The 12,234-nt window shown below is 39.8% G+C and overlaps 1 protein-coding gene across 1 annotated transcript in view; it reads right to left on the bottom strand.

The window, feature by feature from the left end:
• Oseg2 (intraflagellar transport protein Oseg2) overlaps positions 1–12,234 on the bottom strand; it is a 560,852-nt gene that overhangs the window by 395,852 nt on the left and 152,766 nt on the right. The window contains exon 10 of the mRNA XM_071675913.1: positions 4,032–4,210. Coding sequence (XP_071532014.1) covers positions 4,032–4,210 — 179 coding nt within the window. The remainder of the gene's footprint in view (positions 1–4,031; positions 4,211–12,234) is intronic.

Genomic DNA, 12,234 nt, shown 5'->3' with positions numbered 1-12,234 from the left:
AGTGGCATTTATGGATCTGGAGAAAGCATATGATGGGATTGATAGATATGCCTTGTGGAAAGTTTTAAAAATATATGGCATGGGATGAAAGCTACTTGAAGCAGTGAGAAGTTTCTACCAAGGGTGTAAGGCATGTGTATGAATAGGAAAGAGAGGAGAGTAAGTAGTTCCAAAAGAGGGTTGGTCTATGGCAAGGGTGTGTGATAGCACTATGGCTAATTAATTTGTATATGTATGGGGTGGTAAGGGAAGTATATGCAAGAGTCTTGGAGAAAGTTGCGAGTATGCAGTCTGAATGGGATGAAGGGACCTGGGAACTGACTCAGTTGTTATTTGCTTATGACACAGCACTGTTGGCTCATTCAGGTGAGAAACTACAGAAGTTGGTGACTAAGCTTGGGAGAGTGTTAAAGGAAAGAGTTACAAGTAAACATGAATAGAATTAGTTGAGGCGTGAGTTTCAAAAGAGAAAATTTGGAGAAAGTGGTGCTTTAGATAACTGAGAGTGGTAATAGCAGCAAATGGAACCATGGTGAGGGGGCAAAGGTTCTGGGAGCACTGAAGAGCATTGAAGACTGTGGGAGAGCAAAAATGAGTTTGTTTCAAGATATAGTAGCCCCAACGATGTCGTGTAGAGGCAAGGCATGGGCTCAAGATAAGGATTTGCGAAGGAGGGTAAATGTGTTGAAAATGAAATGTTCGAGGACAATATGAAGTGTGAGGTGGTTATCAAGAAAGTAGTAAATGGATAAGAAAGAGGTATGATAATAAAAAGTGTGTTATTGAGAGAGCTGAAGAGGGTGTGCTGTAATGGTTTGGACATATCAAGAGAATGAGTGAAAAGAAGTAGACAAAGAGTGTATAAGTGTCAGAGTGAAAGGGACAAGCAGTAGGTGGAGACCAAATTGGAGATGGAAGGATGTTGTGAAAAATGATTTTGAGTGATTAGGGCCTGACCACACAGGTGGATGAAAGGTGTGCATGGTGATGTAAGCCCATGCCTTTCATCCATACATCTCTGGGACCACTATATCATTGAATGTACCCAATTTTGCCCTTACAGATAATGAACTCCCTTTCCATATGTTCTTCAATGCTCTAAGAACCTTTGCTAGGAACAGATGAAGAAAGGCCACATTCACTCCCATTCTCTAGCTATCATATGAAATGCAATGATATTAAAGCCCCTTGTCCACAACCAGGCTCCACAGACCTTTCTATGGTTTACCCTGGCAGCTTCACATGCTCTGGTTTAGCTTACTGACAGCATGTTGATCCCTGTATACCAAATTGTTCCAATTCACTCTACCCTATGCATGCTTTTCACCTTCCTACACTTACAGGCCCTGATCACTCAAACCCTTTTTCACTCCATCTTTCCATCTCCAATTAGGCATCCTCTTCACCTTGTCCCCTTCTTTTCTGATACATGCATCCTCTTTTTCAGCCTCTCCTCACTCATTCTCTATTTATTTGTCCAAACCACTCCTGCACACCCTCTTCAGCTCTCTCAATAACACTTTTTATTACAACTCTCTCTTACCCTTTTATTACTAACTCAAAATCAAACCATCTAACACCACATAATGTCCTCAAACATTTCATATCCCAAACATCCATCCTCCTCCACATATACTAACTATAGCTATAGCCCATGCCTCACATCTACACAACAATCTTGGAACTACTTTACCTTCAATCATACCCATCTTAACCTTCCCTAATATCAACCTCTTTCCACATATTCTTCAATGCTCTGAGAATCTCTGCTCCCACCCACCCTATGACTTTTCTGTTTCCATGGTTCCATTTGCTGCAATGTCCTCAAACATTTCATATCCCAAACATCCATCCTCCTCCACATATACTAACTATAGCTATAGCCCATGCCTCACATCTGCACAACAATCTTGGAACTACTTTACCTTCAATCATACCCATTTTTACCCTCCCTGATATCAACCTCTTTCCACATATTCTTCAATGCTTTGAGAATCTTCGCCCCCCCCCACCCTATGACTTTTCTGTTTCCATGGTTCCATTTGCTGCAACGTCCATTCCAGGTATCTAAAACACTTCACTTCCTCCAAACTGTCTCCATTTTCCCTTACACCCCAACTTACCTGTCCCTCTACCCTATTAAACCTAATAACCTTGCTTTTATTTACTTTTAAACTAAACCTCCTCCTTTCACACACTCTCATACTCAGTCACCAACTTATGAAGTTTCTCAGCCCAACCATGAACAAATTAAACCACCATGGTGACAACACACATCCCTGCTGAAGACCAACTTTTACTTGGAACCACTCATTCTCCTCTCTCCCTACTTATGCACATGCCTTACACCCTTGATAAAAGCTTCTCCTTTCTTCTAGCAGCTTTCCACCTATACCATATATTCTTAATTCCTTCCACAAGGCATCTCTATCAACTCTATCATAAGCTTTCTCCAAATCCATAAATGCAACATACAATTTCTTCTGTTTCTCTAAACATTTCTCACACATATTTTAGAGCAAACACCTGATCCACACATCCTCTTCTACTAAAACCAAACTGTTCTTCCCTGATACATATATGTATATATCATACAGGGGGCCCCTGACTTATGAATGGGTTATGTTACTGGATCCTGTTCACGAGATGAATTATTTGCGAGTCAAAAAAATTTAAGAATTCATGATAACTTATATACAATTAGACTAAATACTTATACCTGACTGCTATAATGTGGTAATGTTGTATTCTAAAGTACATACAGTTATCAATCATAAATCAGGCAACAATGAAAAAAAAGGTACTAAATATCTAAATAGGTTAGTGGTTCATAAGTATGGGTAATCAAATGTATGTTTGCCAAGTTAATCAAATATTGTCTTTTGAAACTAATTCACAAGTGCAGGAGCACGGGGATGAGTATCCTCCCCACCTGTATTACTTTCCAAAGGATGTAACAAAGAAAAGAGCCAAATGAGGGTCTTTTTCCCCTCCCTTCTAAGGCTTAGTCATCTGCTCTGTATGCTACCTTATTCATACAGGCAATGGTAAATGTGCAAAAGAAAGAACAGACACATTTCATAGAAATGATGGAAATGACTAGTAATACTTAAATGGGTGATGCAGGGTACAAAGAGCATCAACTGGAAATGGTGCCAAAAAGAAAACAAAGAAGATGGTATGTATGAAAGATACTATTACAGTTAACTGAACAGTACTGAGAGCCACGGAACAGTAATAACTGAGGAACAAAATGATTGTGTTTGTTTAAACCCTTGAGCAAGAACAGAAATTTCCTGGTGCTTCTGAAAAAAAAAATGTGTTTTCTTGTAGAGGTAACATAATCTCTCTCTTATGAATTGAGAGATGATATAGGAATAAGAAAACAACAGAGATACAGATAATATTGGCCTCAACTTTCCTCTGGAGAAATACAAACTTTTACTGGAAACATACTGCCGAGATAACTCTAAGCACTACTTAGCAAGGTGTTTTTATATCACAACTGTTATCACATCATTTATGAAGTGTTTCGATGCACTTTTTTTAATATCATCAAATACATTATCATCTAGATCATTAGAATGCTCATTGCTACAGAGCAAATACCACTTGATGTCAACTACTCTTAGCAGTCTACCATGACATCTTCCTATGTAATGGCTGAAGGGCTACTGAAGAATTCATGTCTAACTGTTACATAAGGAGGCCTTAAACATCTCATGCAACAACCAGAGATTATTTGAAATTCATCCCTTTTACTAAGTAATGTAGATCTATCTGAGGTCTGGTTAAAGGGTTAATATCCTTTACTTTAAAGACAATGAAAAATATCTTATAAAGGTTCAAGTATAGATACAAAAAAAAGTTTATGCATGGACACTGTACATATTTCACTCAACAACAGTTGAGTAATATACTCAAAACTGTAAAACTGACAGAATATCAAATAATACTACAGAACATCATGGCTTCATGAATGAACATTTTAACAAAACACTGTATTATCTAACAGTATCAGAAATGCCAACCTGCACAAATGTTGAGTAATTAAGGATTGTTGTCTTCTGGAGGGTTGCAATGTTTATCAGCATAAGTCTCTGTCGCTTGTCTCTGAACAGCAGTTGAGAACCAGTTTCATTCAGCTCCAGCCAATCAATACGAGAATCATGAGTTACTTGTCCCACTGTTAGTCCATAAGTAAGATCCACTGAAAAAGGTATCATCTTATTAACTCACTGTTAGTTTTGCCTTAAAGCAAAATTCCCAGTACTAGTTTTTATTGAAACTTCATTTGTTGAGGTATGTCGAATGACCATGCCATACAAGATATATTTTCTAAGGAAACTCTAGGTCAGGGCCTTCCAACCCTCAGCCAAAAGAGGTGTGTGTGTGTGTGTGTGTGTGTGTGTGTGTTCAAGGCATACCAATTAAATTTTGCAGAATATGTTGAAATTTTTGGTTTCTCTGATTGGCTTCAGTTTATGGGGTGTTGCCCTTCTGTCTTATTTACCTTAAATATGAATGGCTACAGATAACATCATTATTTTGATAGGTTGGCTGGTGCATATCCCCTTATGATCCTCATGCCTAGTAAGACGAACAGTATCACAGAAGGAAGTATTGTAATTACTTTGCAATAAGCTATGAAAATTGCTTAAGGCAAAATATTTCTGTGTTGTTTGAAAAGCTTTAGTACTTAACAACAAATATATTTTTGTGTTACATAAAACTGTTTCTTCTATAAAAATGAAGAGAAAATAATGTTATGATGATGTGTATTACTTAAATGATGTTCATGAAGCAAGTGTGGACATATAATGTTGACAAGTTAAAGAGATTTTTTTCTTACTTGATTCTCATTTCCTGCAAATATATATTTTATAGAGTTGAGCCCAACCCTCCCATTGACACCAAGAATCTTTTAGTTCTCCCTTTTAATAGTAATTTCACTTTGCTTCCCATGTTGCTTAAATCCTTTGATGTAAATGTTGCCTTTAGCAACAATAATACTATAAAGAATATCTTAATCAGGAATTCACCAGAAAATTCTCTTGGATGCATCTATAAAGTGCCTTGTGGAAAATGTGATAAATCTTATGTTGGTCAGACTGGTAAGGATCTTTCTGTTAGACTTAAGCAACATATATATAGTATAAGAAAGGGACAAGAATCAAATGCCTTGTTTAATCACGTTAAAAACTATGATCATTGTATTGACTGGAGTAATGCCATCTCAGTTATTATATGTAACTCTATTACCAAGAGAAATATCATTGAATCTTTTATTATCAAATACACAAATAATTATAATCTTAATATCAGTGATGGTCTATACAAATTAAATAACTTTATTGTTGATGAAATTTGTAAAATGATAAGTTTATGAACGCTCGTTGTATGTTTTGGACAATCACGTTTACCAAATGGCATCCTAGCTTTGTCTCTTCGATGTATATCAACTGACATATATTTCTCTCTTGTGTCTCCCCTGATGATGTGATTATTACACGAAAAAGCACTTGGGAACTTACAGTGTTTCATTTTCCCCGTGGACTCATAGGAATATGAGTACAGAATGGAAAAAGGTGAGAACAATGAAGTAAGGGGAGTGGGGGAGGAATGGGATGTATTTAGGGAATCAGTGATGGATTGCGCAAAAGATGCTTGTGGCATGAGAAGCGTGGGAGGTGGGTTGATTAGAAAGGGTAGTGAGTGGTGGGATGAAGAAGTAAGATTATTAGTGAAAGAGAAGAGAGAGGCATTTGGACGATTTTTGCAGGGAAAAAATGCAATTGAGTGGGAGATGTATAAAAGAAAGAGACAGGAGGTCAAGAGAAAGGTGCAAGAGGTGAAAAAGAGGGCAAATGAGAGTTGAGGTGAGAGAGTATCATTAAATTTTAGGGAGAATAAAAAGATGTTCTGAAAGGAGGTAAATAAAGTGCGTACGACAAGGGAGCAAATGGGAACTTCAGTGAAGGGCACTAATGGGGAGGTGATAACAAGTAGTGGTGATGTGAGAAGGAGATGGAGTGAGTATTTTGAAGGTTTGTTGAATGTGTTTGATGATAGAGTGGCAGATATAGGGTGTCTTGGTCGAGGTGGTGTGCAAAGTGAGAGGGTTAGGGAAAATGATTTGGCAAACAGAGAAGAGGTACTAAAAGCTTTGCGGAAGAGGAAAGCCGGCAAGGCAGCAGGTTTGGATGGTATTGCAGTGGAATTTATTAAAAAAGGGGGTGACTGTATTGTTAACTGGTTGGTAAGGTTATTCAATGTATGTATGACTCATGATGAGGTGCCTGAGGATTGGCGGATGTTCTGAAAGGAGGTAAATAAAGTGCGTAAGACAAGGGAGCAAATGGGAACTTCAGTGAAGGGCACTAATGGGGAGGTGAAAACAAGTAGTGGTGATGTGAGAAGATGGAGTGAGTATTTTGAAGGTTTGTTGAATGTGTTTGATGATAGAGTGGCAGATATAGGGTGTCTTGGTCGAGGTGGTGTGCAAAGTGAGAGGGTTAGGGAAAATGATTTGGTAAACAGAGAAGAGGTAGTAAAAGCTTTGCGGAAGATGAAAGCCGGCAAGGCAGCAGGTTTGGATGGTATTGCAGTGGAATTTATTAAAAAAGGGGGTGACTGTATTGTTAACTGGTTGGTAAGGTTATTCAATGTATGTATGACTCATGGTGAGGTGCCTGAGGATTGGCGGAATGCGTGCATAGTGCCATTGTACAAAGGCAAAGGGGATACGAGTGAGTGTTCAAATTATAGAGGTATAAGTTTGTTGAGTATTCCTGGTAAATTATATGGAAGGGTATTGATTGAGAGGGTGAAGGAATGTACAGAGCATCAGATTGGGGAAGAGCAGTGTGGTTCAGAAGTGGTAGAGGATGTGTGGATAAGGTGTTTGCTTTGAAGAATGTATGTGAGAAATACTTAGAAAAGCAAATGGATTTGTACGTAGCATTTATGGATCTGGAGAAGGCATATGATAGAGTTGATAGAGATGCTCTGTGGAAGGTATTAAGAATATATGGTGTGGGAGGCAAGTTGTTAGAAGCAATGAAAAGTTTTTATCGAGGATGTAAGGCATGTGTACGTGTAGGAAGAGAGGAAAGTGGTTGGTTCTCAGTGAATGTAGGTTTGCGGCAGGGGTGTGTGATGTCTCCATGGTCTTTTAATTTGTTTATGGATGTGGTTGTTAGGGAGGTGAAAGCAAGAGTTTTGAAAAGAGGGGCAAGTATGAAGTCTGTTGTGGATGAGAGACTTGGGAAGTGAGTCAGTTGTTGTTCGCTGATGATACAGCGCTGGTGGCTGATTCATGTGAGAAACTGCAGAAGCTGGTGACTGAGTTTGGTAAAGTGTGTGAAAGAAGAAAGTTAAGAGTAAATGTGAGTAAGATCAAGGTTATTAGGTACAGTAGGGTTGAGGGTCAAGTCAATTGGGAGGTAAGTTTGAATGGAGAAAAACTGGAGGAAGTGAAGTGTTTTAGATACCTGGGAGTGGATCTGGCAGCGGAAGGAACCATGGAAGTGGAAGTGAATCATAGGGTGGGGGAGGGGGTGAAATTCCTGGGAGCATTGAAGAATGTGTGGAAGTAGAGAACATTATCTCGGAAAGCAAAAATGGGTATGTTTGAAGGAATAGTGGTTCCAACAATGTTGTATGGTTGCGAGGCGTGGGCTATGGATAGAGTTGTGCGCAGGAGGGTGGATGTGCTGGAAATGAGATGTTTGAGGACAATGTGTGATGTGAGGTGGTTTGATCGAGTAAGTAATGTAAGGGTAAGAGAGATGTGTGGAAATAAAAAGAGCGTGGTTGAGAGAGCAGAAGAGGGTGTTTTGAAATGGTTTGGGCACATGGAGAGAGTGTGTGAGGAAAGATTGACCAAGAGGATATATGTGTCAGAGGTGGAGGGAACGAGGAGAAGTGGGAGACCAAATTGGAGGTGGAAAGATGGAGTGAAAAAGATTTTGAGTGATCGGTGCCTGAACATGCAGGAGGGTGAAAGGCAGGCAAGGAATAGAGTGAATTGGATCGATGTGGTATACCGGGGTTGACGTGCTGTCAGTGGATTGAATCAGGGTATGTGAAGCGTCTGGGGTAAACCATGGAAAGTTGTGTGGGGCCTGGATGTGGAAAGGGAGCTGTGGTTTCGGGCATTATTGCATGACAGCTGGAGACTGAGTGTGAACGAATGGGGCCTTTGTTATCTTTTCCTAGCGCTACCTCGCACATATGAGGTGGGAGGGGGATGGTATTCCATGTGTGGCGATGTGGCGATGGGAATGAATAAATGCAGGCAGTGTGAATTGTGTGCATGGGTATATATGTATGTGTCTGTGTGTGTATATAAATGTGTACATTGAGATGTATGGGTGTGTATGTTTGCGTGTGTGGACATGTGTGTATATACATGTGTATGGGGGTGGGTTGGGCCATTTCTTTCTTCTGTTTCCTTGCGCTACCTCGCAAATGCGGGAGACAGCGACAAAGCAAAATAAATAAATAAATAATAAATATATATATACACTAATATATGTATATATATATCTTTTTTTCTTTTCTTTCATACTATTCACCATTTCCCGCATCAGCGAGGTAGCGTTAAGAACAGAGGACTGGGCCTTTGAGGAAATATCCTCACCTGGCCCCCTTCTCTGTTCCTTCTTTTGGAAAATTAAAAAAAAACGAGACGGGAGGATTTCCAGCCCCCCACTCCCTCCCCTTTTAGTCGCCTTCTACGACACACGGGGAATAAGTGGGAAGTATTCTTTCTCCCCTATCCCCAGGGATATATATATATATATATATATATATATATATATATATATATACATTTTTTTTCTTTTTTTTTTTCTTTTTTGCTTTGTCGCTGTCTCCCGCGTTTGCGAGGTAGCGCAAGGAAACAGACGAAAGAAATGGCCCAACCCAGCCCCCATACACATGTATATACATACGTCCACACATGCAAATATACATACCTACACAGCTTTCCATGGTTTACCCAAACGCTTCACATGCCCCGATTCAATCCACTGACAGCACGTCAACCCCAGTATACCACATCGATCCAATTCACTCTATTCCTTGCCCTCCTTTCACCCTCCTGCATGTTCAGGCCCCGATCACACAAAATCTTTTTCACTCCATCTTTCCACCTCCAATTTGGTCTCCCTCTTCTCCTCGTTCCCTCCACCTCCGACACATATATCCTCTTGGTCAATCTTTCCTCACTCATTCTCTCCATGTGCCCAAACCATTTCAAAACACCCTCTTCTGCTCTCTCAACCACGCTCTTTTTATTTCCACACATCTCTCTTACCCTTACGTTACTTACTCGATCAAACCACCTCACACCACACATTGTCCTCAAACATCTCATTTCCAGCACATCCATCCTCCTGCGCACAACTCTATCCATAGCCCAAGCCTCGCAACCATACAACATTGTTGGAACCACTATTCCTTCAAATATACCCAATTTTGCTTTCCGAGATAATGTTCTCGACTTCCACACATTCTTCAAGGCTCCCAGAATTTTCGCCCCCTCTGCCACCCTATGATCCACTTCCGCTTCCATGGTTCCATCCGCTGCCAGATCCACTCCCATATATATATATATATATATATATATATATATATATATATATATATATATATATATATATATATTTATATTTCATTTATTTTGCTTTGTTGCTGTCTCCCGCGTTTGCGAGGTAACGCAATGAAACAGACAAATGAAATGGCCCAACCCACCCCCATACACATGTATATACATACACGTCCACACAAGCAAATATACATACCTATACATCTCAATGTACACATATATATACACACACAAACATATACATATACACACATGTACATAATTCATACTGTCTGCCTTTATTTATTCCCATCACCACCTCGCCACACATGGAATAACATCCCCCTCCCCCTCATGTGTGCGAGGTAGCGCTAGGAAAAGACAACAAAGGCCCCATTCGTTCACACTAAGTCTCTAGCTGTCATGTAATAATACACCGAAACCACAGCTCCCTTTCCACATCCAGGCCCCACACAACTTTCCATGGTTTACCCCAGACGCTTCACATGCCCTGACTATATCCATTGAATGCATGTCGACCCCGGTATAACACATCAATCCAATTCACTCTATTCCTTGCACGCCTTTCACCCTCCTGCATGTTCAGGCACCGATCACTCAAAATCTTTTTCACTCCATCTTTCCACCTCCAATTTGGTCTCCCACTTCTCGTTCCCTCCACCTCCGACACATATATCCTCTTGGTCAATCTTTCCTCACTCATTCTCTCCATGTGCCCAAACCATTTCAAAACACCCTCTTCTGCTCTCAACCACGCTTTTTTATTTCCACACATCTCTCTTACCCTTACGTTACTTACTCGACAAACCACCTCACACCACATTGTCCTCAAACATCTCATTTCCAGCACATCCATCCCTCCTCGCACAATTCCATAGCCCAAGCCTCGCAACCACAACCATTGAAACCACTATTGACAAATATCCAATTTGCTTTCGAGTATGTCGACTCAAATTTTCAGGCTCAGATTTCCCCCCCATCCACTTCATCATCCCCATTCATTAAATAAATATATTATATATATATATATAAATATATATATATTATTTATATTTATTTTTTGTTTGTTCGTGGTTGGTAACATGAACACAAGAATGCACCACCATAACTTAATATAACCACACACAAATATAATATACTCCAGTCACTATATACACAAAATATACATTAACCAGTAAATATTGTTGCTTTATTTCCTACACTCACACATGAAACATCCCCCCCATGGTGCGAGTACGTAGGAAAGAACAAGCCTTGTCACATAAGTCTTGCTGTATTAATATCAAAACACCCTCTCTGCTTTCCAATCCAGGCCCACACATCTTTCCATGGATTTTCCCCAACTCTCACCCTATATTCCATTACTCATGTCACCACGCGATACACCAATTCTCAAATTACATCTCATTTCCATGCACATTCACCCTCCTGCACTTGATCAGCCCACCATGCACCTAAAACTTGTTTACCCATTTTCACTACCATTTTGGTTTTCCACACTTCATCGTTCCTCACCTGTTCCACACATTCTGGTCAAGCTCCCACTGGATTTCTCAGCCCAAACCATTTCACCACCCTTCTCTCATCTCACAGCTTTTATTTCCACACTCTCTTTCCATAATATCTACGAAACACTTCACTACCACAATTGTCCTCAACCCTCATCAAATTACCTCCCAATTGCTTACACCCACACCTCGAACCTAATAACTTGCTCTGGACCACTATTCCTTCAATACTTTCTTTTTCCAAAATGTTCCAACTTCCACACTTCTTCAGTTTTCTCACATAATCATCGCTCACCATCCCTGATCCATCACAGATATCTAAAACACTCACTCCAATTCTTCTCCAATCAAAGACTCAATATTGCCTCAACTATTCCATAACTTGCTTATTCACTTCCTAACTCTCATCATTAACATCACCATGAGACATAATCACCCCGCCTGAAAGCACAACACTGACTCACTTCCTTCTTCACACAAAGCTTACTTCTCTTAAAACTTTTCACTCTCTGACAAGCCCCCCATACAATTCTGAGCTACCTTCCCACAGAGCATCTCTCTCTACTCGTACAATGCCTTCTCGATCCACTCTACAATGCTACAAATATCATTTCGTTTTCTAGTATTTCTCACATACTAATTTTACACAAAGCAAACACCCGACACACATCTCTACATTCTGAAACACACTGCTCTTCCCATCTGATGCTTGTACATGCCTCACCTCTCAATCAATACCCTACATATAATTTACCAGAATATCAACAAACTTATACTCTGTAATTTGAGCATCACTCTTATCCCTTTGCCTTTGTACAATGGCACTATGCAAGCATTCCACCAATCCTCAGGTACCTCACCATGAATCATACATACATTAAATAACCTTACCAACCAGTCAACAATACAGTCACCCACTTTCTTCATAAATTCCACTGCAATAACATCTAAACCTGCTGCCTTGCCGGCTTTCATCTTCCGTAAAGCTTTTACTACCTCTTCTCTATTTACCAAATCATTTTCCCTAACCCTCTCACTTTGCACACCACCTCAACCAAAACACCCTATATCTGCCACTCTATCATCAAACACATTCAACAAACCTTCAAAATA

This window comes from Panulirus ornatus, chromosome 21, assembly GCF_036320965.1.
Source record: "Panulirus ornatus isolate Po-2019 chromosome 21, ASM3632096v1, whole genome shotgun sequence".
NCBI classification, from domain to species: domain Eukaryota; kingdom Metazoa; phylum Arthropoda; class Malacostraca; order Decapoda; family Palinuridae; genus Panulirus; species Panulirus ornatus.
Note: the sequence above shows the minus strand (reverse complement) of the source record. Positions and strands in the feature narration are given on the sequence as shown.